The 26,520-nt window shown below is 43.3% G+C and overlaps 2 protein-coding genes across 2 annotated transcripts; one reads left to right on the top strand and one right to left on the bottom strand.

Moving 5' to 3' along the window:
• Positions 1-3,579: 3,579 nt before the first annotated feature.
• LOC310869230 (uncharacterized protein) lies at positions 3,580-7,338 on the bottom strand. The gene is made up of 2 exons (XM_083779854.1): positions 7,171-7,338; positions 3,580-5,891 (listed from the first exon to the last, which is right to left on the bottom strand). The coding sequence occupies exons 1-2, from the start codon at positions 7,268-7,270 to the stop codon at positions 4,153-4,155; spliced, it is 1,839 nt and encodes a 612-aa protein (XP_083635980.1). The 5' UTR covers positions 7,271-7,338; the 3' UTR covers positions 3,580-4,152.
• Positions 7,339-17,730: 10,392 nt separating this feature from the next.
• alg1 (ALG1 chitobiosyldiphosphodolichol beta-mannosyltransferase) lies at positions 17,731-26,509 on the top strand. Its single transcript, XM_083780186.1, has 13 exons — positions 17,731-17,910; positions 18,786-18,863; positions 18,979-19,082; positions 19,558-19,706; positions 21,191-21,280; positions 21,955-22,068; positions 22,659-22,780; positions 23,008-23,046; positions 23,165-23,224; positions 23,480-23,590; positions 23,671-23,785; positions 24,392-24,467; positions 25,116-26,509. The coding sequence occupies exons 1-13, from the start codon at positions 17,847-17,849 to the stop codon at positions 25,254-25,256; spliced, it is 1,263 nt and encodes a 420-aa protein (XP_083636312.1). The 5' UTR covers positions 17,731-17,846; the 3' UTR covers positions 25,257-26,509.
• The last annotated feature ends 11 nt before the right edge of the window (positions 26,510-26,520 follow it).

The raw sequence follows: 26,520 nt of genomic DNA, 5'->3' as shown, positions 1-26,520 counted from the left end.
ACTTCTGCTTCGGCACATGAACTGCCATAAAAGTATAAATTATGATCAATGTTCTTTTGATATCGATGTTTAGAATCTGCACCGTACAAAGTTATTTTGAGTTGAGCAAGTTTATTTGGCCGTTCACACCTAGCACTATAACTAATAGTTTACCTTGCCTTTAATATTCTTTCGACTTCTGACCCTCAGACCCTCAGCACAGGAGCCCCTCAGGGATGTGTTATGTGCGTTCTTTACTCCCTGTACAACCATGACTGCGTGGCCCTGTTCAGTTCCAATAAAGTGATCAAGTTTGCCGAAGACACCACAGTGATAGACCTGATCACAAACTGACTGGCTGCTTCACTGCCTGGTATGCCAGCTGCACCGACCTCAACCGCAAGGCAATGCAGAGGGTTGTACAAACAGCGGAACGCATCAGCTGATGTTATCTCCCCCCCATCGAAGCCCTGTACGACGATCGCTGTGTCAGCAAAGCTCGTGGAATTATGAAGGATCCAATCCATCACATTCAAAATCTGTTTGAGATGCTGCTGCATGGAAAACGGCTACGCAGTCTCAGACTGCAAAAACGCTTCTTCCCACGTACGGTCAGGTACACGAATGAACTGTCAAGAACGAGAAAGACCACAGCACCCATCTATTGCACATAGATAGAATACTGTACACTGTGACAAGCTGTTTGCAGCAGCCACTGGGAAAAAAATGCTGAAACAGAAAAATGCTGCTGGTATAATACAATATACCAATAACTATTTCCACATTTGATGATGCTATATACAATATGCCAAGACTATAATTTATGCACATTTGATTTGATTATGCCATTTTGTGCACTCTCTCCCTTTGATATTTTCACATTTTTATCATTTTAATCCCCAATATTGTCTATGCTGCTGCATTGTCTGAAGCCAAACCAAAATAAGTTTTACTCTTATGTACCTGTACACAAGATGTAACAATAAAGTACAGCCTTAAACCTTGAATCTTTATGGTTGTGGTACGGACTTTGCCATCAACTATCCTTATCGTTAGGCCCTATATAGCCTATAGTGCTGGGAATTATGACTGTTATAAATGGTAGCAGCTTCACCGCTGTTATATGGCTGCTGATATTCAGTTTGACATAGGACAGTCAATAAAATAAAGAATTACTTAGTTACAGTATTCCATAATAAGATTGTTGTGGCCTTGTACAACAACTAACTTGAACTTTATAATCACCTCACTGAGGCACTGGACAGATTTACAATCATATGCAGTTTTTGTTTATTCATTCATATTGAAACTTTCATATTCAAACTGTGAATATCAGCACTCAGCAGCCTATGACAGCGGTGAAGCTGCTCTTCAGGGGAAAAGGCACGCTCTACTCAGACAGTTTTATATAGTTTCAGGCGTGTGCTGGGTGCAGATTCCAAATGAACATATAGAAAATGAATTAAATCCGCACTTCCAGTCGAGTAAGAGTCTTTATTAATAACGATAGTGCTCCGCAGCAGCAGTCATATACCAGGCCTTCGTCAGTGTCAAAAGCGGTAAAGCTGCTATAAGCCTTTACACCGATATGTCAAAAGAAAAGAAAACATAAAAGATCCGTATTGATCAACATTAATTTATATTGTCCATATTGTTCCACAGCAGATTGATTAAACAACAAAGGTGAGGTAGCAATCGTTTTATTATTATTATTAGTAGTAGTAGTATAGTAGTGATAGGCATAGTAGTATTACTTTTTTTTTAAGTTCATGCTAATTATTCAGAATGAGAAAGCTTACCTGTTAATGCTTCTGTAGTAGAGATGTTTAGAATTTCATTAAACAGGAGCTGAAGTCTTGACAACCGAAGTGTTGCTGAAGGTGTGCACATATAGTTGATAGTATTGCAATCGATTCTGACAGCAGCATTGTATAGTTCTCCGACTCATCCAATCAGTGTGAGGGGGAGGCGGCTTAATTTATATTTTAACGGTTCAGGCCGGACAGGCAGTCTGTCAGAAGGGATGGGTATCAGGCAGGACGGGCAGAACATCACCGTCGCTGGTCAGCAGTGGTCAGTGGAGCCTTACCGTCGCTGGTCAGCGAACAGGAACCACGCCTTCTCCTTGCAGGCCCCTCGTTCCCCACCACACAAAGGGCCAAACGAGACCCTTCGAATGGGTCTAGGCGAGGCAGTTCAGGATTAGCCTGGTTAATAAACCAGACCGAATCAGACGTTGGCAAAAATAAATTGCCTGCCGGCGGATTACGGTCTGGAGAGGCTCAATTGTACGCCCATTTCCTACACCAGAGAAATGGGGCGGCCAATCGGGACACGGTATGCAATATGGGCGGGCTTTGGTACAGTGACTTTCAATGCTTGAGACCTTTGACTGACAGTAGCTCTGACCAATTGCGTCAAAGAGAAAATGTTTCAACCCGCACCCCTGGAAAGGAAATCCAAGCTGAGCCTCCCCAGACTAATATCCCGCGGTCCGTGCGATATTAGTCTGGTTTATTAACCAGGCTAGTTCAGGATAGGCAGGGGCGGAGACAAAACAGGTTAATTTACACTCCATTGATAAATGAGGGCCATGGACTGCTCTGTGGCCAGCGGTGGGTGCAAGACCGCAGAGGCTCACCAACCCAATTCCAATGGGCTAGCATGCAGACTGGGCACTAGCAGGCTGAGGGCTGGCATGTAGGTGGTTTGCATCCGGCAGACTGGCTGGTCAATGGAGTGTAAATTCTGCCTTAAATTCGAACGTGGGTTTTGGCGTATGTACGCTCACATCGGCACTGCATTTATCAAATGATCAGATTAATAAACATACGTCCAAACACGGAAAGCCAATAAGAAAGGTTTCCAAACACCTCTCGTCTCACTGCCTGTGTGGCACCCACGTTAAGATGACTTGAGTAACACTTATCTATATGCGTGTGACATCATCATCTAACCAGGAAGTTATGCAGGAATACCTACTGAGTGGCAAAAAACTACTTTCTGGCCTTGACAACACATGCATCCAAACAGAAAAGTCCTGATTGCATTAAACAATGTTAAACTCACTTTGCATGTTGCTTTGCCACTCGATGTGCCATTCACTTTAAGCATGCGCATACCCTCTATCACCACAAGGCACACAATATTTCCAAGATGTTCATACTAAAATGGCAAATCAGGAGTAAATCTACTTTGTTATCGACCTTGCTTCATCCCAGCAACACTCTCGTGGGATGTGGGAAGATATCTGGAGTCTCTCAGTCTCAGTCCATCTGCAGTCCGAGTGTCTGACAACACAGAGGGCTCTGTCCCCATAAGATCGATGTTCTAAAAACGTATAAACTGAGATTATATGTAAATATAGTAGCCTACGTGAAATCTGTATGGACTTGGACATATTGATGATCAAATAAAATGTGTGTTCCCATGCCCACAGCGGTCTTGGTTGATGGGGTCTGATTTGGGAATAATTTACTGTAATTTATTTCTCCTTTATCAGTGTGCAAGTGGAATGATGTTCACATACATACACAATATTGTCATTCACAACACCCGTGGGGAATTTATTTTGCTTTTCTATATAAAGACAAGTTTGATTGACCATGTCACAACGCCAAAACTTTGTGCAACAGTAGACTGTAATAATAAAAAACAATCTGTCGGAGGAGAAGAAAACCACACCTACTTAAGAGACCATTTGTGTACCAATTCGCCTCTAGCAGACTAGGTGTCACAGAGACTACATTTTGTCTGGGGAGTGTTTAACCCATTGCTGGCTGTCTGAATATTATATATATACAGTATTATTACTTAGCCACTTTAAACCCAGGAATGGATAACAATAATGCCATTATCACCATATTTCAATATCCCAAACCTAAGACAATATCTAGTCTCATAACACAATATAATTATTGATATATTGCAGTGTCCTAATGGATAGCAGATAGAAATCCTCTGACAGTAAGACATGATTTCCAGTATGGGTCCTCTTATCCTCTTGTCATATTTGAGCCACAGTTGAAGGATTTACCACAATCCTTGCATCTGAACAGCTTCTCGTGTGGCTCTTCTTGTGTATCCGCAACCTTTTTGATGTCTGCGCTGTACTGTCCTTCTCGGCATTGCCATCCTCATCGTCAACTACGGGAGTGGTTACAGTGAGTGTTCTTAATGAGTCTTTATGTGTCGTTTAAATGCACTGCGGTCGTTGAAGCATTTGCTGCAGGTGGTGCAAGTGTATGGCTTCTCCCCTGTGTGGATCCTAAGGTGTCTTGTCATATTTGAGTGATAGTTGAAGGATTTACCACATTCCTTGCATCTGAACAGCTTCTCTCCTGTGTGGCTCTTCTTGTGTATTGATGAGAGGACCTCTTCATCACTCTCTATTGGCATCTGCTCAGCTGGAGTGACAGGTAGAGGTTCTTCTTCTTCTTTGTATATTTCATGTTCATTTTTCTCACAACGAGGAGTGAATATGTCATGGATGGTGTCGTCCTCTGGTCTTCTGTCCTGGCTGATGCTCAAAGGTTCATTGTGGCTCCTCTCAGTCCTTTTTGATGTCTGCACTGTACTGTCCTTCTCGGCATTGCCATCCTCATCGTCAACTGCGGGAGTGGTCACAGTGAGTGTTCTGTCTTGTAAATGAGTCCTCATGTGTCGTTTAAATGCACTGCGGTCGTTGAAGCGTTTGCTGCAGGTGGTGCAAGTGTATGGCTTTTCCCCTGTGTGGATCCTAAGGTGTCTTGTCATATTCGAGCGACAGTTGAAGGATTTACCACATTCCTTGCATCTGAACGGCTTCTCTCCCATGTGGCTCCTCATGTGTATCTTAAAACTGTAAGGATTAGCAAAGCATTTCCCACAAATATCACAAACCGCCTCAGCATTCACATTCACATGAGTTTCCAGGTGACGTTGAAAATCCTCCTCTCTCTCAAAGTGTCCCCCACACGGCTTCTCTCCTGTGTGGCTCTTCTTGTGTATGCGCAACCTTTTTGATGTCTGCACTGTACTGTCCTTCTCGGCATTGCCATCCTCATCGTCAACTGCGGGAGTGGTTACAGTGAGTGTTCTGTCTTGTAAATGAGTCCTCATGTGTCGTTTAAATGCACTGCAGTCGTTGAAGCGTTTGCTGCAGGTGGTGCAAGTGTATGGCTTTTCCCCTGTGTGGATCCTAAGGTGTCTTGTCATATTCGAGCGACAATTGAAGGATTTACCACATTCCTTGCATCTGAACGGCTTCTCTCCCATGTGGCTCCTCATGTGTATCTTAAAACTGTAAGGATTAGCAAAGCATTTCCCACAAATATCACAAACCGCCTCAGCTTTCACATCCACATGAGTTTCCAGGTGACGTTGAAAATCCTCCTCTCTCTCAAAGTGTCCCCCACACAGCCCACAGACATCTCTAGGGTGAATTTCTAGATGATTCACCAGTGAGAATTTGCCATGAAAAGATTTCCCACACACTTTGCAAATTATGTGGGATTTTGCGGTTGATGTGCGAAGTTGCCCACTGTTCCCCCACTCTTCACTTCCGTCACCGTCTTCATCTTGAGTAGCATCGCTCAGCCTCCAGTCCTTGTCATTTTCAGCCTCAGAGAATCCTGGAGATGGTACCTCTTCATCAGTCTCTGTTGGCATCTGCTCAGCTGGAGTGACAGGTAGAGGTTCCTCCTCTACTTTGTATATTATTTCATGTTCATTTTTCTCACACTGAGGAGTGAATATGTCATGGATGATGTCGGCCTCTGGTCTTCTGTCCTGGCTGATGCTCAAAGGTTCATTGTGGCTCCTCTCAGTCTGCAGGGACTCGGGGTTCTTCTGCCTCGGACTGGAATTCCACTCCTGCTGCTGCTCAGTGAGGAGATCCTCCTCCCACACAGAGAGGTTGAGCTGTGCTTCCTCTGAGGAGCAGAAAAGGAGAAAAGAACATCCAGCAAGAATTGAACAATGTGTGTGTGTGTGTGTGTGTGTGTGTGTGTGTACATGCATGCAGTGTCTCCTGACTCAACATACTGGTTCATTCTAATAAAGAGATTGTACCGTTTTCATCATACATCTCAGTCAGGCAGGATGATTGTATGAGTGCATACGGTGTATACACCATGTCTGTATACTTGTTTGAGGGCATCTTTACTATGTGATGATACCCTTTTTCACCTACTGTACTTCACCTAAAATCCTGGGACTCAGGATTTTTATTCAAAAACGTAGTGTCCAGTGGGCAGTGGACATTTCTCAGTAACTATAGCACCATTTTAATGGCGCTATAGTTACCTTTGGATGTGCTATATAAAATCTACTGATGCCATGGTAACCATTAGGGGGCAGCGGTGGCCGAACGGTTTGCGGAGCGGTCTTGATACCGGAAGGTCGCTAGTTCGTATCCCCGGACCGGCACGTTAAAATTTCCACCGTTGAAGTGCCCTTGAGCGGCCCAGGCGGTGGCACCTGACTGGTAATCCAGTCGCAGTGTGCCGCGGGTTCGACTCCCGAGCCCGACACGGCCTTTACTGCATGTCTTCCCCCATCTCTCTCCCGTTTCCTGTCAGCCTACTGTCTGTCCCTTCAAAAAAAAGAAGAAAAAAAAAGAAAAAAAAAAAAGAAAAAAAAAAAAAGCAAGGCATTGAACCCCTACCATGAAATGTTCTATGAGCAGGGCCTGGCTGTAAACAAGTTCTTGAGCTTAGTCCAGTTACCCTGGGTAAACATGGTAACTTTGCTTTGCTTAGCAGGTTCCAAACGGAGCTAGGTATAATTGGTTAAAACAGCTGTGTGTACTGTGTAGTAATACTAGTAAACACTAGCTAAATGATTAGATATCCAACATCTGAGCTAGAACATGTTTGAACAACACTGGCCCCGTGTGTGACCTCTCCTTCACTGTAGCTTTAGTGTAGACCAGGACTTCGTCACACCACACAGCATTAAAACGGTTATCACAGTAGTTCAGTGATTGGTGAAACTCATCATGCATTTTGGAAACATTTATCCTGAATTTCACCAGAATAAACATTTGATTTGAAGTGGGCGTTTTACATTAGAGGCTGCTATAGTTGATTCTGCAGGCTAGATTGACGCAGGCAATCATCTCTAAAACACACACCTGGTATTCTATTTTGTTTATTTGATCTGTGTTTTACAAACCGATCAATGATACACATTGTAATTTGTATCACATACCGGATAAGGATATTCTATTTAGAAGCGCACCGAGCAGCTTGCGTTGTCGACAGATCTCTCGTTTGGACTGAAACATTTCTTCCTCGTAGCCTGAGATCATCTTTTCAACAGCTTCCACGATCTGATCAGCAGTCGCAGACAGAAACTGCTCCACAAGGACCCGAACACCTTTAATTTGACTCATCTTGGTATATAATAGCCTTTTAGCCTAAATCTCTTTATAAACAAACAGTTCTGACGGTAGTCGGTCTAAAGCGGCAGCGTCTAGTGAACAGATCTAATGAACAGATTTAAGGCTTCCGGTGGACGATCTCTTCAAAATAAGAGTACCCTCTAGAGTATTGAAAAAAAGTTTAATTTGCACATTAAAACTACAAATTAAGCATTTAAATGATGCTATATGATGCTATAAGACACACATTATGTTTCTGTGTAAAAATAAGTAATTAAATCATTATAATAATAATAATAAAGTTATCTAAATGGATAAATGCTATTCACTGGAGTGCATGGACTTTATAAAGTGGACACTGGACAAAAGACGGCTCCGCGAGGCAACTATCTGGACATACCCACGCGTTCGGGGAGATGTCCTGTACCACACCCCACTCTCCGCTAAGCGGGAGAGGTGTAAAATTCACAGCAGCAGACCTTCTACTGGGGTCAAGGCTGACAAAAAGTACCGTTTCCGGACCCAGAATGGACACTGGACAAAAGACGGCTCCGCGAGGCAACTATCTGGACATACCCACGCGTTCGGGGAGATGTCCTCTACCACACTCCATTCTCCGCTAAGCGGGAGAGGTGTAAAATTCACAGCAGCAGACCTTTTACTGTGGTCAAGGCTGACAAAAAGTACCGTTTCCGGACCCAGAATGGACACTGGACAAAGAGGCCTCCGCGAGGCAACTATCTGGACATACCCACGCGTTCGGGGAGATGTCCTCTACCACACCACACTCTCCGCTAAGCGGGAGAGGTGTAAAATTCACAGCAGCAGCCCTTCTACTGTGGTCAAGGCTGACAAAAAGTACCGTTTCCGGACCCAGAATGGACACTGGACAAAGAGGCCTCCGCGAGGCAACTATCTGGACATACCCACACGTTCGGGGAGATGTCCTCTACCACACCACACTCTCCGCTAAGCGGGAGAGGTGTAAAATTCACAGCAGCAGACCGTCTACTGTGGTCAATGCTGAAAAAAGTACCGTTTCCGGACCCAGAATGGACACTGGACAAAGAGGCCTCCGCGAGGCAACTATCTGGACATACCCACACGTTCGGGGAGATGTCCTCTACCACACCACACTCTCCGCTAAGCGGGAGAGGTGTAAAATTCACAGCAGCAGACCTTTTACTGTGGTCAAGGCTGACAAAAAGTACCGTTTCCGGACCCAGAATGGACACTGGACAAAAGACGGCTCCGCGAGGCAACTATCTGGACATACCCGCACGTTCGGGGAGATGTCCTCTACCACACTCCACTCTCCGCTAAGCGGGAGAGGTGTAAAATTCACAGCAGCAGACCTTTTACTGTGGTCAAGGCTGACAAAAAGTACCGTTTCCGGACCCAGAATGGACACTGGACAAAGAGGCCTCCGCGAGGCAACTATCTGGACATACCCACACGTTCGGGGAGATGTCCTCTACCACACCACACTCTCCGCTAAGCGGGAGAGGTGTAAAATTCACAGCAGCAGACCTTTTACTGTGGTCAAGGCTGACAAAAAGTACCGTTTCCGGACCCAGAATGGACACTGGACAAAAGACGGCTCCGCGAGGCAACTATCTGGACATACCCACGCGTTCGGGGAGATGTCCTCTACCACACCACACTCTCCGCTAAGCGGGAGAGGTGTAAAATTCACAGCAGCAGACCTTTTACTGTGGTCAAGGCTGACAAAAAGTACCGTTTCCGGACCCAGAATGGACACTGGACAAAAGACGGCTCCGCGAGGCAACTATCTGGACATACCCGCACGTTCGGGGAGATGTCCTCTACCACACTCCACTCTCCGCTAAGCGGGAGAGGTGTAAAATTCACAGCAGCAGACCTTTTACTGTGGTCAAGGCTGACAAAAAGTACCGTTTCCGGACCCAGAATGGACACTGGACAAAGAGGCCTCCGCGAGGCAACTATCTGGACATACCCACACGTTCGGGGAGATGTCCTCTACCACACCACACTCTCCGCTAAGCGGGAGAGGTGTAAAATTCACAGCAGCAGACCGTCTACTGTGGTCAATGCTGAAAAAAGTACCGTTTCCGGACCCAGAATGGACACTGGACAAAGAGGCCTCCGCGAGGCAACTATCTGGACATACCCACACGTTCGGGGAGATGTCCTCTACCACACCCCACTCTCCGCTAAGCGGGAGAGGTGTAAAATTCACAGCAGCAGCCCTTCTACTGTGGTCAAGGCTGACAAAAAGTACCGTTTCCGGACCCAGAATGGACACTGGACAAAGAGGCCTCCGCGAGGCAACTATCTGGACATACCCGCACGTTCGGGGAGATGTCCTCTACCACACTCCACTCTCCGCTAAGCGGGAGAGGTGTAAAATTCACAGCAGCAGACCTTTTACTGTGGTCAAGGCTGACAAAAAGTACCGTTTCCGGACCCAGAATGGACACTGGACAAAGAGTAATGAAATCAGGAGAGTCATTCCAACATATTTGTCGCTTCATATCACAACCACATGCTGTACACTTGTCTGGACTTACACCTTCCATGATTGAGTGTTCGAAAAGAGAATTGAGGGACTTTCTTTTCTGTGGCAGCGGTAATGCAAAAATATTAGTAATAGAAGAATTGCTTTCAACTGTCCAGGCACAGAATGTACAGATGTCTGTATGTTTTGCTTGAACAACTGTGTGGACACCACACATACTCAACCAAACTACTAGTTTGTGTATAAAATCTAATGGGTCATTGTGCATTCCTAAGGCCAAGTCTGGGATGCTATTCACTAGTTCTTGAGTGACACCACGGATTGTTTTGCAATCAAATGTGTGACCTGGATTTTGAAAAAACGCTTGAATGAGAGCTGCTAAATTCCCCGGCATATACTGAACCATCAAAGTAGGTGTCAATGGTTTCAATTTATCTTGTACTACTTGTAGATGCAGTATAGATTGTAGAGTTGCATTTAGCCAACAATTATTTTCATTATTCGCAAACCTGCATATGCTATTGCAAAATCCTGTCTCTGTGCATCTGATTTGTGGCTTTGTTTTGTCTGGCACACTTGCTGAGCTTTGATTTTGTAAGAACATCTTTGAATGTGGGGATGGCCGGTGTTGATAAGAGCCCCTAAGATGTTTTGGCAATTTTCGTTTTTTGTTCCAATTTTCTACAGGTGCTGGGTTTACGCACTCTACCTGTGTTGTTCTGTATGCTGCTTTGTCACAGAAATCTATGGCTGACTGGTTGTAAAATAAGCGCATGTGCTGTACACATTCGTCAAGTCTGTGTTTCTCATTTCGTAAAAGCAACACTTTTGTGTTTTTGAATGTGGCCTCAGAAATAGCTGTGCTTTTCTTACACAGGTTTATTTGTGTAGCATAGGCTCCAGAGAATCTCTGCAAATCACCTGAGAGGAGATCTGACCATATTGGAATAGTTGGGAGCATCTTGAACAGCTTGTTTAAAATCAGTTCCCCATGGTAGGTATTTTCACCTGTGTCATTGGTGGTTTTCATTGCTTTATTGGCTTCAGTCCTTACTGTGTCAAAATGTTCTTTGAAAGGAGATGTACTTTCACTGACATCCTCAAAATCACCAAAGAAGTCATGATCAATCACAGTGTCTTGTTGATCATGCTTTTTATCAACATTTTCTTTCTGTGGCGCTAGATTCTGTGTCTCAGACATGATGGTGTCAAGACTGGCTTGCACCACGCTGGAGTTCCTTTTACTACCAAGTACAATACAAGCAGCTTGTACTATTGTACTTGTTTGTTGTAGTGTTTTGGCATTAACTAAAGTGCTGAAGATGTACATAGCCAAAGTATACCTCTTATCTCTGTGTATGTACTGTTGTTTGCAAATGTGACTTGCCTGTTCATCAAATGACTCTTACATGCCCTTATGGTACAGAAATCTAAATCTTTGTTATCTGCCTTTCCTACCACTATTCTCCAGCAGCGTAACAAGTACATACTCATGCTATCTTGATTGAAGATATGCATACTGGCTTTTAAAAGCACTATGGACCTGTCACTATTAATCTGAATCGGTGTTGTGTTTGTACCAAATATCTCCTTCTCTTTGCATCTCAATTGTGTGAGTAGTTCCTCTATAGCTGATTGAGTATGTTCTTCAGAGATCATGAATGCAACAGGAGTTGATGAATTAAATGAACTTACTATAATTTCATAATACAAAATCCTTTTCTCTGTTAGTTTAGTCTTAATGATCCCCCCTGTGGCATCCCATGATGCCGCACATTGTGCTGTCGCATTGTGCCACAGTTTCACTCCTGCTTCACTAAAACATATAACCTTAAGGGGACTAACTTTAATAACTTGAATGAATCCTTTTACAACAACACTGTCTGTGTCTTTATCCTCCCATTCTTTTTTAAGGTCCATCAAAGCTTTGATCTCACTGTTATCCTTCCATCCTTTTTTCCGCTGTTCATATTTGACCTGCCTGTACAAAGAAGTGTCTTTGCCAACTCCGCTACGATTTCCAGCTATTAAAGACCTTGGGTCTGCAATGTTCACTGCCTCAATGTAGGCATTATGTGCAAATCGGTTCATCATTGATCTACCCAAGTTTGCACGCTCTGTGCTTCTAATGTATCTACCTCTCAATTTGTGATTCATCTACGCTGTCTTCCTCATCTCCATCGTGCACAACAACTGGCTTTATAGGCTGCTCATGAACACTGCTAGCTGTGAATTTTACACCTCTCCCGCTTAGCGGAGAGTGTGGTGTGGTAGAGGACATCTCCCCGAACGTGCGGGTATGTCCAGATAGTTGCCTCGCGGAGCCGTCTTTTGTCCAGTGTCCATTCTGGGTCCGGAAACGGTACTTTTTGTCAGCCTTGACCACAGTAAAAGGTCTGCTGCTGTGAATTTTACACCTCTCCCGCTTAGCGGAGAGTGTGGTGTGGTAGAGGACATCTCCCCGAACGTGTGGGTATGTCCAGATAGTTGCCTCGCGGAGGCCTCTTTGTCCAGTGTCCATTCTGGGTCCGGAAACGGTACTTTTTTCAGCATTGACCACAGTAGACGGTCTGCTGCTGTGAATTTTACACCTCTCCCGCTTAGCGGAGAGTGTGGTGTGGTAGAGGACATCTCCCCGAACGTGTGGGTATGTCCAGATAGTTGCCTCGCGGAGGCCTCTTTGTCCAGTGTCCATTCTGGGTCCGGAAACGGTACTTTTTGTCAGCCTTGACCACAGTAGAAGGGCTGCTGCTGTGAATTTTACACCTCTCCCGCTTAGCGGAGAGTGTGGTGTGGTAGAGGACATCTCCCCGAACGCGTGGGTATGTCCAGATAGTTGCCTCGCGGAGCCGTCTTTTGTCCAGTGTCCATTCTGGGTCCGGAAACGGTACTTTTTGTCAGCCTTGACCACAGTAAAAGGTCTGCTGCTGTGAATTTTACACCTCTCCCGCTTAGCGGAGAGTGGAGTGTGGTAGAGAACATCTCCCCGAACGTGCGGGTATGTCCAGATAGTTGCCTCGCGGAGGCCTCTTTGTCCAGTGTCCATTCTGGGTCCGGAAACGGTACTTTTTGTCAGCCTTGACCACAGTAAAAGGTCTGCTGCTGTGAATTTTACACCTCTCCCGCTTAGCGGAGAGTGGAGTGTGGTAGAGGACATCTCCCCGAACGTGTGGGTATGTCCAGATAGTTGCCTCGCGGAGGCCTCTTTGTCCAGTGTCCATTCTGGGTCCGGAAACGGTACTTTTTTCAGCATTGACCACAGTAGACGGTCTGCTGCTGTGAATTTTACACCTCTCCCGCTTAGCGGAGAGTGGAGTGTGGTAGAGGACATCTCCCCGAACGTGTGGGTATGTCCAGATAGTTGCCTCGCGGAGGCCTCTTTTGTCCAGTGTCCACTTTATAAAGTCCATGCACTCCAGTGAATAGCATTTATCCATTTAGATAACTTTTATTATTATTTAATTACTTATTAGTAATTTAATTACTTATTTTTACACAGAAACATAATGTGTGTCTTTACAATAACTGTAATGTAATAATAATACTAATTGTTATAATAGGTGTATTATTTCTTGATGAAATAGGAACCTTTATTGTTTGGATAGGAACCTTGCTTATACAAGTGCGTGACGCACGGTACGCACGGTGCCTGTTGTTGGTTGCACCTCTCGCACGGTACCCGTTGTTGGTTGCACTAGACTGAGCTGACAGGTTGTTTATTACTACTCTTAGCACGGGACCTTATAATAAACTATTGCCCGGCTGGGCTAAACTACAATCCTTGTTGGGTGATTCTTAACGAAAAGAACACACTTTTACACTAATAATGTAACGTAATAGTTATTTAATTAACGAATTAAAATATTATTTTATTCTGAAGGCAACCGGATGTCTTAAATCTGCTAGCTCTCAGAGCGGAAGTCTTAAATTTGCTCATTAGACGGAGCCGTCTAAAGCCAAGATACAATATTTACTTCCGCTGCACTTCTTCTTCTTCGTGTTTTTTTGGCGGTTGGAATCCAAATAGTTGCATTACCGCCCCCTTCTGACCCATGCGTGGATCAGACGAAACAAATTTAATTATCTCTATTTGCACATGTCATAATCCATTCAAATCCATACCCTGTGCAATCTTAATAATATATTGGTGCCCACTCCCAAGTCATCCTCATCCTTGTCCATTCTATACACTACATCCCACAAATTGCTGTACGAGTTCCAATCTGGTTTCAGAACATCCCACTCCACTGACACATGCCTCCTCTATTTGAGCGATCACATCAAACACAAGGTGGATGCTGGAAAATACTGCGGCATGGTCATGCTGGACCTCCAAAAGGCTTTTGACACCGTGAACCACTCCATACTGGTTAACAAGCTTAAAGCTATTGGTTTTGATAGCACATCAGTGAGCTGGATGCAATCCTACCTGGAGTGGAGAGAACAGATGGTGGAGGTGAACGGAACACTGTCCCCTCCCCTCCCAGTGAGCTGTGGCGTCCCACAAGGAAGCATACTAGGGCCTTTACTGTTCCTAATTTATGTTAACGACATGACTTCAGCTTGTGACTGCAACTTGTTCCTGTTCACAGATGACTCAGCACTGCTGGTCTCGGACAGGAACAAACTGCAGGTTGAAAAGACCCTCAGCTCTGAACTCGGTAGAATCTGCACCTGGCTCGCTGATAACAAACTATCCTTACACCTGGGAAAAACTGAATCCATCCTCTTCGGATCAAATAGTAAACTCAGCAAGGCAGATGGCTTCTTGGTTAGAGTGGGTGACAATATTATCACACGAAAAGATGAAATTACCTACCTAGGTTCCATCCTGGAGGCCAATCTTTCCGGTGATAAAATGGCCACCAACGTAATCAAAAAAGTCAATCAAAGAACAAGATTCCTTTACAGGATCTCCTCACTGGTCAGCAAAAACACCTTGAAGACCTTAACAGGAGCCCTCGTACAAGGTTTCTTTGACTATGCATCCACCTCTTGGTACCACAGCACCTCAAAGGCCCTTAAAACAAGGCTCCAGACCTCCCAAAACAAACTGGTCAGGCTCCTACTTGGCCTCACCCCCCGAACCCACCTCACCCCTGCCCACTTTGACAGGCTGGGATGGCTTAGGGTCGACGACAGAGTACAGCATCTTGCAATGGGTCTGGTCCACAAGATTCGATACACCACCAAGATACCCATGTACCTGTCTAAATACTTCCTTAATGTAAACGAAGTCCACACCCACAACACCAGAGGGAGTGCAACAAACCATGTACAACCCAGATTCGGCACAAACAAGGGACTAAATTCTTTTCGCTCCTATGCCACCAAAATGTGGAACGCCCTACCAACAGTCATTAAGACATGTGAATCCCTTGACTCCTTCAAAACCGCTCTCAAAGGGCACCTACGGATGGCTGCAATTCGAAACTGGCCTCTGTAAAATCTGAATCCCCCCCCCCCCCCCCCCCCATTTTCCCTCACTGTATATTGTATCTTTTCCCTTTTTTGCTTCCCATATGATGAATTCCTGTTCTGTACTTTAGCTACATAGAAATGTCTATTTGTATGTCTCTAAATGTCTGTATGTCTTTAAATGTTTTGATGAATTGAACAATGTGGACCCTGTTGTAAACAAGTGTAATGCTTAATTGGGTCGTCCACTCACAGTTGACAGTCTTTGTATTGAGTTTGTGCTTAAAATGTACTGTAAATTCTACAAACTGTTAATAAATATTTCAATCAAAAACTCCCAGGCCCTGATCGAGGCCTGAGGCGTGTGAATTCTTCCCGTGGTATGGTATTTATGTCTTTGCTACTTCCAACACCATCTTGATACGTTCAGACTTAAAGTTTGTATATCAACTGGCAACTGCACAATTAATGACCATTGCGATGAAGGCCAAAAAACGCTTCTTATCCATTCAGACGTTTGTATCACTTACAAATTGCTTTCCTTCTCAATTCCCTGCTGCACCTCAGCTGCTCCTTTATCCTCACTGACCTTGCTCCTCTCCACTCTCTTCACAGCTTCGGCGTAAGACAATCCTTTCCCTTCCCTGCACACTGCTGCCACATGGACATATTTTTGGCAACAAAAGCACCTAAGCGGTGCTCTTTCATATGGCCTGACCCGATAGCTCATGTAACGTCAAAAAAACTGACCCACTTTCCTCTCGTTTCCCATCTCTAAATCTGGACAATCTTTTAGCCTACTCAAAGCTCTGTCCACCTGATCAATCAGCACTGCACTCAAAAATCACCAGACCACTCCTAGTAACCCTCAAGGATTTGACTCTCCCCACTTTCTTCTCAACAAACTTTCCCATGCAGCGCATATTGATCATAAGAAATGCCGTCGACCTGTGTCTCCGCTCTCATCCGAACAATGAATCTCTCTTCACCACTTTCTGAATTGTTCGATCCCATTCCTTTCTTTCTTTTCTTTTCCTGTTTAAATCCATCCTTAATTCCATCACTGCACCTTTGACTGTAATGATCAGAATCCTCCTCTGACGACTGCATTTCAAACCCGACTAGAGAGGTCAGAGGTGGGCTTGGGCAGCTACCTCCTCCGGACCGTTCACCTGAGCTATTTGGTGACATTTATGATCCTTGCCCCTCCTTCCGCTGCACTGGCGTTGCACTTCCAGGTAACCTATCTTTTTCTAAATTCAATACCAGAAGCACCAACAGAAGCACTAACAGGAGCCCTAGTACAAGGTTTCTTCGACTATGCATGCACCTCCTGGGTACCGCAGCACCTCTAAGGCCCTTAAAACAAGGCTCCAGACTTCCCAAAACAAACTGTTCAGGCTACTACTTGGCCTCACTCCCCGAACCCACCTCACCCCTGCCCACTTTGACAGGCTGGAATGGCTTAGGGTTGATGACAGAGTACAGCATCTTGCAATGGGTCTGGTCCACAAGATTCGCTACACCACCAAGATACCCATGTACCTGTCTAAATACTTCCTTAATGTCAATGAAGTCCACACCCACAACACCAGTTCAACAAACCATGTGCAACCCAGATTCGGCACAAACGGGGTCTAAATTGATTCCGCTCCTATGCCACCAACATGTGGAAGTGGAACGCCCTACCAACAGTCATTAAGACATGTAAATCCCTTGACTACTTCAACACTGCTCTCAAAGGGCACCTACGGATGGCTGCAATTCAAAATGGGCCCCTGTAAAATCTGAATCTGAATCCCACACCCACCCCTTTTCTAGCCTGGCGCAGCCACACACCTGCCCCTATCGCATATATGTTTATTTTCCCTTTTTACCTCCTCTATGATGATTTCCTGTTTTGACTATATAGTTGTGTATATTCGTACGTCTCTTAATGTTTTGATGAATTGAAAATGGTGGACCCTATTGTAAACAAGTGTAATGCTTTATGGTGTCGTCCACTCACAGTTAACAGTTTTTTGTATTGAGTTGTACTTGGAATGTACTGTAATTCTACAAACTGTTAATAAATAAATCAATCAATCAATCAAAACCAGAGTGCGAAAGCTGCTTTAAAAATAAAAGTCTGGCATATCCATAAGCATGTAGCTACAGGTACAAAACGGAATTGTTGTTATTATTATTATTATTATTATTATTATTATTATTATCATCAATATTATTATTAACTGTAATTACTAAATATTACAGTAGGGGACAGAAACACACGTACAATGCGTCTGCTCCGAAAAAGTCTGGAAGAAGATTAGAAGAAGAGCCATGTCACGTGCAACAACAACAACAATGGCGGACTCCTCCACGTCGCCTAATACGTCTGGGGGTCTTTTCACCGTTTCTCTGCTAGTTGCAGTGTTGGCGACGGTATTTTATTTAAGCAACGTCAGTGCGACATCCTGGTCCCTCGTGTCGCTGACTGTCGCCGTGGTGGTGTATCGGTTGTTGAGAGAGACGCGGAGACGGGACGGCGACACTGACCGGCGGGTGTGTGTGCTGGTGCTGGGGGACGTGGGACGCAGTCCCCGCATGCAGTACCACTGCCTGTCCCTCGGAACACACGGGTACCACGTTACCTTTGTGGGGTTTGCAGGTAAGGTTAAGAGTGTTCAGTTAAAAAAAAGTTATTTCATTGTAGTCAAAAGCAACATGACTGTCAACATACATGACTGTCAAGTGCTGAGGGCTAAACAAGCTAGGTAAGACATGTAATATTGTGTTAATGTGTTGTGCTTTGTATGTTGATAAATTGATAGCCTTGGATCAAGACTATCATAGATAAAGGCTAATAAATCAAATACACATCATTTTAGCCATAATATCTTACTGTACCACATTGTTTACATTTCTGACTAATAATAAAGTATTCAATCAATCAATCAATCATCAACATCAATACTGTACAGCAGCTGTAGTATCCGTGGTTTACTTTTCCCTATTCCTTGCTTATTACTACCTGGTTACTCTCTTTTCTCTCCTATTGTTTGTATTATTGTCCTGTGTAACACAGCTGCTGTTTTGCCATGGCAACTGATTTCACCCTAACCTGACGCTGCCAGTTCCAAGAAGCTTGCTACACAAATTTGTTTCACAGCTTATTGGGATCTGGGATCGCGGAAGCAAATTCGATGACGGGGCTGTCCTTTTTTTCAAGATACTTGGTAGATGATTGGATGGGACCGTCTGTCTATCACCGTGTGGGCGTGCAAACACAACCAATCATATTGACGTGTCTATATAGCTTCACGTCCGGTTTCGCACATATCCCGCCCTTAGCTCACGCTGATTGGTCCGGTACGGAACGGATTTTTGTCAGCTCAACTGCCTGAGAGATCCCAGATGATTGCTGTGTTGGGAACATGGTTACCCAATACCGCCCTCATCTGGCAGCGTCAGGTTAATTTCACCCCACAGCATCAATAAAGTCTGTCTGTCTGACATTTCATTGATGCTGTCCCCTCTCCCCAGGTACCAAACCCCATCAGGACATACTTCAAGATGAGAAAATAAGCATATTCCATATTAAAGAAGTGAATGGCATTCGAGGTAACTTGAAATGTTTTGTAGTAGTATTACAAACTGAATTTTCTGTTTACCATTCAGCGATTTAACTTGAAACCAAAGCTGCATTACTAACTAACTTGCATGTGGTTCTTTTAAGTGGGACCCAGGGTGGTTACATATGTGACAAAGGTGATTCTCCAGTCACTGCAGCTTTTCTATGTTCTGATGAAGATGGACTTACAATCACATATTCTAATGCAGGTATATGTTCTTCAGGATACAGGCCGAGTGGCATCCAAACATTGTGGGCACCTCGATCTTAAATTGGCAATTTATTTTCCCCCAAATGTGTTAAAAATAATAATAAATATATGTTTTTTGCTTTAGAAATGGTCAGAAATAATGTAAAGTATACATTATTTGAACATGCATCATTATCATAATTAAATTTACCCTTCAACTTCTACTTTATGCCCAAAATGGCTTTGTTGCATTGTATAAATGTTCGGCCTCAAATATCATTACAAATATATGTAAATATAAAAAGGTGCCCAGAGGTCTCAGGTGCCCCTTGAACTGGTTTGGCATAATGTAATTTATTATTCACATAGTCGTTCTCTCCCAGCCTCCAAACTCTGACATTATGGAGGGCAAACAAACTGATACTGCAGATTAAATCTGTCTGTCTACCTGTATATAACAATCCATCACGAATTATGTCTTCTGTGTGTTTCAGAACCCCCCAGGCTTGCCTAGCATTGCAGTGGTGTGTCTGGTCTGTGCTGTGCGTGGAAGCAGGTTCATCATTGATTGGCACAACTATGGCTACACCATCATGGCGCTCTCCCACGGACAGAAACACCCTATTGTCAGACTGGCTAAGTGGTCAGTATATTGTTATGAATGTTACTATGCAGCCTAAAAACCTAAAATACCTTTAGCTAAGACGCATGAACTATCATGCTTAACTATCATAAGCATCTCAGAAAATCTGGTGTGTAGAATTACAGAGATGGAGAATGGTGCATTAAACCTAGAAAGAAAGATCCAGTCAGTGTCAGTTCTGTAGGCGATAGGGGTCAGAGGAGAATGGTCAGGTTAAAGCAAAAAGGGAGACCATGCATGCACAAATAACAGTTCAGTATAGCAGTGGTGTGTAGATTAGAATGGGATCTCTGAATGCACAACTTGTTGAAACTGCAGGCACTATCTGCAGGCACTATGTACAAGTAGCTGTACACATACATATGATCTCCATAATTGTTCACTTGGTGTAGGTTCACTTGACGTAGTTTGAAATATTGTGGTGATGTGTTACCTGACTCTGAAACTGTCAGGGGAGTTTGCTAGAAAGAAAAGGCACAGCAGCAAATTATGGATATATAGGACTAACATGATGTTTTCTTATTTTGTCTATACTTTTCTTGACTTGTCCTATACTGTATCTGACATACTATATTGTATATATAAATGTAGTCTCCACCAGGCCGAAGGCATGGGGAGAGAGTATGTTTTGTACTCCGTCCGTGTGTGTGTCCGTCCGCGTGTGTCCGTCCGTCCGTCTGTTACCAGCTAATCTCCGGCACCGTTAACCCGGTCGATGCCAAATTATGCACACATGCCATTGATGAACCTCTGCTCTGCCCCATATTTTCCAGAGCGGCCTGTTATAGCGCCACCAGGAGGCTGACTTTTGAAAAACATTAATTTTATATTACTCCTCCAGATTCTGTCCAAAAATCCCGCAAATCGTTACACACTATCTCTATAGTCATGTGTTCAAGCCGGATCTGTCCGATATTTCATATTCCATCCTAATTGGCTATCATTGGCTCTCAAAGTTGGCAGGATTGGCCCGTTTTGAACAAAAAGCCTCAAATCATGAACGCAGCGTGCAATTTACTTGAAATCTTTCACAGACTTTCCTACTAGGCTGAGGAATATATCCCACCCTTTTCACATTGGCCTGTATTGTATTGTATTTGTATTTATTTATTCAGCACAGTATAAAAACAACACAGTGAACATATAAATATAAGAAGGGTAAAGTGCTGAGGAGGCTGAGGAATATATCCCACCCTTATCACATTGTTGCCTGTTATAGCGCCACCAACAGGTGGAAACACATTTTTTGAACAAAATTCCTCAAATCATCCAATTGCCATCCAAGGCGTGAGAAGAAATGGCACCCTTTACACATTGGCCTATTATAGCGCCACCAGGAGGCCACAACCTGCCCTGCCCTGTTGGAGACCTGTGCCCCGAGCGGCACTTTATCTAGTTACAGAATGTGTTATTGGGATGATGGAGTGATGAATGATGTTTAGCAGTTTACCATGTTAACATTTTGTTGCCTCTATCTTTACCAGGTATGAACACTTCTTTGGCCCTTTGGCCACCCACCACCTGTGTGTTACCAATGCCATGAAGGATGACTTGCTGAAGAACTGGGGCATCAAGTATGATTTTCTTTCTTTTTTGCACCCATACATGTAGCCAATTCCAAATACATATCCAGATTATAAGCCAGGTATTTTTCAAGTCATGTTGTTTGCGTAACTCTGCATTTTGTGACCCAATGTTTTTCATACTTATCTTCTTGAGGTAGTATTTAATTAGCTTAGCACAACACATGAGACACAGATTGGCGGCATGGAACTCGACTACCTCTTTGCGTATGCATGACTCTCATAGGCTAATAACTGTGCATGTAGACAGTAGACACGAAAAATAGCTCCTGGACGGACAGAACACTCACATGACAGTGCCCAGATAGGAGCCGCAAATTCTACCAAACCATCCATTGTAACCGTGAAGTTCTAGAATCTAATCTTTATGCTTTGTTGTTTGGACAGCTGCCAATTTAAGTAATCCCTAGGTTTATAGACGTAAATCAAGCTAAAGTTTTGAGGTGAAAACTGCAAGGGACTGACACGCAGATTAAAATGTCAACCGTTGACAGTTCACAGAAGGGTTGTGTAATGGCGTGCCTGGTAGCACATGCCATGTTTTCAGTCAACTCTCTCCCCACACTGTCAGGGAATTCTACAGTGTGGTTTATCATTCATCATACTTCCCAAAAAGGACATTGAATATTTTTGGACTAATGGTTTAAATGCTTTGACGTCTGAAGGGCAACAACCTTGTATGACAAACCACCTGCCATATTCAAAGAGACTCCAGTCAGTCTCCAGCATGAGCTCTTCATGAGACTGTCCAACACCTATCCTCAGTTCCAGTCTGACGGGTGAGTAACCTGTGAAATAATCCACACATCTACCCACTGGGGGTTCAAATCAATAATATCGTCAATAATCTCCATCCATATTATATATATATATATATATATATTTTGTGTTTTTTCGAAAATGTATACCCTACTACTTGATCATATAACAGCGTCACAAAAAAGCATCAAAGTAAAGCTCTAAACGCAGCATGAAGCCACGTTTTGGGCATAATTTTCCACCGTCAGAGACGATATATTGGTTTGTCCATCCTTAACTTAACCTTAATTACTTTACTTTATTTATTTATGTGTACACTATTAAATGTAACATTTTGCCAGTTGATGTAGTGTACAAGATTTATCTTCAGCTCATTTCCATTTGCAGTCTCTTGGTATAAACCACAAAATCCACAATAACAATACAAATATTCATGACAAAGACATTACATTATAGACAGTAGACCCAGATATCCTCACCACGATCCTTACCGATTATGGTTGGGAAGCTTGTCAGACACACACAGTAAATGGCAGATCTACAAGCTCACAACGTGTGGCACAGCAACGAGTTACTCTCAACCCAGTCCCATTCCATATGCATTTTCTAGTGTCCAGTGCACCGAAGGGGAGGTGGAGAGGACGGCCTTCACAGCTCGTGACCTTGCAGGTGACACCGTGACCCTGACATCGGATCGCCCTGCACTGCTGCTCAGCAGCACCAGTTGGACAGGTGACTAAACATGAAACCTACCATCCCTCTTCTTCATAATAAGCAAATATTCTGCGAGAATAGCTGATCTACAAATGGAAGCGTGGAGAATGTACAAATGAAGGGTCCATTTTGTTCCATTTGTATACTCCATGCTCGAGAGTTCTCGTGGATAAAATGAACACTTTACACTTTACTGGGTATACTGCTGTTTGACAATAAAATGAAAATTCTCTTTCTCCCTGCAGAAGATGAAGACTTCTCTGTTCTTCTGAAGGCTCTTGAAGGTAGGTCTTTTTACAAAGCACTATTTTCATCTGTTGTTCCACAGAAACATTTTCTTTGGTAATTTTAAAAATAAAAACATATATCACTTTTGACTGTGGACTTGTTCCTTTTCAACAGAGTATGAAGGCTTTATTAGAAAAGGAACTGCCCTGCCATCTTTGGTCTGTGTTATCACAGGTAACTTGCTCAAATTCATAAATGGTTGTTGAATAGGTGAATACTATTCTTATTGGGCATATTGTAGTACAGTAGTACATTTTCATGTCAGACTCCCAAATGTATATGTATTTGGCTGCGGAACACCTGTTCCTTACTTTGTTGGGGACACCCTGGAAGCGCCTCACGGACCTCTGGGGGTCCACGGTCCTCACTTTGAGAACCTGTGTTTTAGACTTGGCACTGCCAATGATATGTGTGTGTGTGTGTGTGCAGGGAAGGGCCCACAGAAGGAGTATTACAGGACACTTATAGACACTCTAGACTTTAAACACGTGAAGATCTGTACTCCCTGGCTGGAGGCAGAGGACTACCCTGTCTTATTAGGTATGTATGTTTACTACAGCAGGATTGCATTCCTGTTCCTTTTACCAAATTGAGTGCCATATATCTGCTTTCCCTTCCAGGTGCAGCTGACCTGGGCGTCTGTCTCCACACGTCATCCAGTGGTCTGGATTTGCCCATGAAGGTGGTGGACATGTTTGGCTGCTGCCTGCCCGTCTGTGCCATCCACTTCAACTGGTAAACACGGATTGTCCACGTGATAATTATAACGATAACTATAAATATGACGTTTTAAAAATGAGTTCACACCACATCTATAAGGACAATGACCGTGATGAATGATCATTTTTGGGATTCCTTTTGACCTTTCATTGTGATGATTTCATTAATTTACAGAACATTATCGCTCATCAGTGTGGATGCACAATGATCACTATAGTTAGTCTTTATAGTTGTTATTGGTGTGTTTGGTCCTTCTAAGTTCAGCGATGTGTTTCTGACATTTCATCGACAAAGCATGACTCTCTAGGCCTCACACCCTCAAATCCACTTTTCAGCTACCAACATTTGAGAGATCCAACGCAGTTTCTCTTCTCGGAAATGTACCCTGGAGGAAATCCTGTTTGGGATGCTATCTTAAGAAATGCGTTATAGGCCTGGGCCGGTAATCCAGACTGACGGGCGTGTCGTGGGTTCGAGTCCCGAGGCCCTTTGCCGCATGTCTTCCCCACCGTCTCTCTCCCCCTTTCCTGTCAAATTACTCTACCCTATCAATAAAGGCATAAAAGCCACAAAAAAATAAATGGGTTATGTTGAGTTTAAATTAAATATTTTTCTCTCCAGTTTACATGAGCTGGTGACGCACGAGGAAAATGGCCTGATCTTCAAAGACTCTCAGGAACTGTCTCAGCAGCTGAAGGTGACTGGTTAATATGAAATGAATTACATTGCAATGCTGTATTCAGCACAGGTGTTTTTTTGTTTTTTTTAAGTTAAAGCTCTGCTCTGCAGTTATCTTTTCTAAGAGTGTTTTTTTTAGTACAGGTGTCTCCGTCTCCCCATCTGCCCACCTCTTTAATGAACAGAAAATACATTTTCAGGTCATCAATTTCATCCGGTCAGAAGAGAAACCCATTTATCAGCTTAAAATTTATAGTGTTCAAATTACAATCTTGCTGTTTTTATTTCAGCACTTCCAATTTCACTTGTTCATCCCGTATGAGTTCTCTCTCATTGTATGAAATTGGTATCCCAAACACTGTAGCAATGATTGCATAGAGATATTAACACTCTGTAGCAATGATTGCATATAGAGATATTAACACTCTGTAGCAATGATTGCATATAGAGATATTAACACTCTGTAGCAATGATTGCATATAGAGATATTAACACTAACTAGCTAAGAGTGTACAGACGGAAACAAATTTGTTCCATTTGTACATTCTCAGAGTTAAATGAACAAATTCCAAATTACATTTTAACTGTCTGCTTTGATAAATTGGTAAAGAAAATAGTGGCTGACAGATAATTAATTATTTGTGTGTGTGTGGGCCTTCCTTCACAGTCTCTCTTGTCTGAGTTCTCCAGTACAGAGGGCAGGCTGGGTGTGTTCCGGAGGAACCTCCGCACCAGTACAGGGCAACGCTGGGACGACAACTGGGACAATAATGTCCTGCCTCTGATCTCCACCCATCAGTCGTCATGACGACCACCTTGTTGTACCATAGACATTGTTGCTGTCGGGCAGAAACCTCATCTCCAATGTTTTAACTTTTAGTTTTTTTGTAAATTAACGCCCTACTTGATCATACTGTATCGTAGCAGATCCAGCAACATGTTTTGAACTTGCTATTTTGTCATTTGAATCCTGAACAGTTTTGGACGTATGAGGTTTCCACCGACAGATATACACGTGTAGAAACCTCATTGGCCGCCGCTGTTCATTGGAGTGATGCATCAACGTGGCCTTCATACGTGGCAGGGGAAAGACACATTCTATTCTATTGAAGCAGGTCTCGCCACAATTAAAATCATCACAACTCGCTGAATTCCCTATCGATTTTCAAGCGGTTCAATTTGTTACAAATTTCACATGTAGTTACGGTATGTTAGGATACTTGGTTAAATAAATGTGTATGTTTCCATACCTTAGCTTATGTAGATGGTGTCAGTAATGGTTATAAAACAAATTTGTTTTACTTACTGTAGAATAATTCATATTTCTTGCAGTGGACTTATATGGCGGTGATATTGATATACAATCCAGTGGCCAATGTGGTGTCTACGTACGGTATACCGTACTTACACTTTAATTACAGTATGTGGATGACCATGCAAACAAAGGATTGATGTTACAAGGCTAACATGGAAAACAAAAAGATACAAGATAATATGATTTACTCTAACTTATCAGGGTGGCAAATGTCAGGGGAGTAGCATGTTGGTGTGAATGTACAGTATAGTGACGGGTAAAGTGATATAGGGTTTAATTTAGCATGTGTTTTGAGGTTTCTCAAAGTTTACTATTGAGATATCTGAAATGAGATAAAAAGGGAGACCTATTTACATTCCAACAAAATGCCCAAAACTTCAATTTAGAAGTTTCATGACTCTGGTCTGCCTTCGCTTGGCCTTTTCAACATGACATGAGCCAAAAGTTGTTACGCTAGTTAGAATACTCGAAATATGAAATAAATTAGGTTCCTGGTGTCACAGGAACTTCCCCGCTCCACCAAAAGCAATTGGGGCAATGAAATATTTTTGACCAAATACCTCAATATCGTGACGATAATGTTATTGTGACAAGTAACTTATTTGACTTTGACTTCTGTGATTAAAACCAGGAAAAGACAACACCCAGCCCTAAAAACAATCCAAAGATATTTCCCACTCAAAAGCACTTAAATGACTTTTCTACTATGTACACTTTTTGTAAATAAATGTTTTATTCTCTTTCGATATCAAAGGAG

This window comes from Protomyctophum parallelum (genome assembly GCF_964188405.1).
Source record: "Protomyctophum parallelum genome assembly, chromosome: 13".
NCBI lineage: Eukaryota > Metazoa > Chordata > Actinopteri > Myctophiformes > Myctophidae > Protomyctophum > Protomyctophum parallelum.
Note: the sequence above shows the minus strand (reverse complement) of the source record. Positions and strands in the feature narration are given on the sequence as shown.

What these genes read in the sequence shown, in the direction of transcription:
- alg1 (XM_083780186.1), top strand. Translation starts at nt 17,847, where the DNA reads ATGCAGTACCACTGCCTGTCCCTCGGAACACACGGGTACCACGTTACC. An exon ending in AGAAGTGAATGGCATTCGAG is followed by an intron (nt 18,864 to 18,978) that starts GTAACTTGAAAT and finishes GGTTCTTTTAAG; the next exon opens with TGGGACCCAGGGTGGTTACA. An exon ending in GGACTACCCTGTCTTATTAG is followed by an intron (nt 23,591 to 23,670) that starts GTATGTATGTTT and finishes TTTCCCTTCCAG; the next exon opens with GTGCAGCTGACCTGGGCGTC.
- LOC310869230 (XM_083779854.1), bottom strand. Translation starts at nt 7,270, where the DNA reads ATGATCTCAGGCTACGAGGAAGAAATGTTTCAGTCCAAACGAGAGATC. An exon ending in AAATAGAATATCCTTATCCG is followed by an intron (nt 5,892 to 7,170) that starts GTATGTGATACA and finishes TCTGCTCCTCAG; the next exon opens with AGGAAGCACAGCTCAACCTC.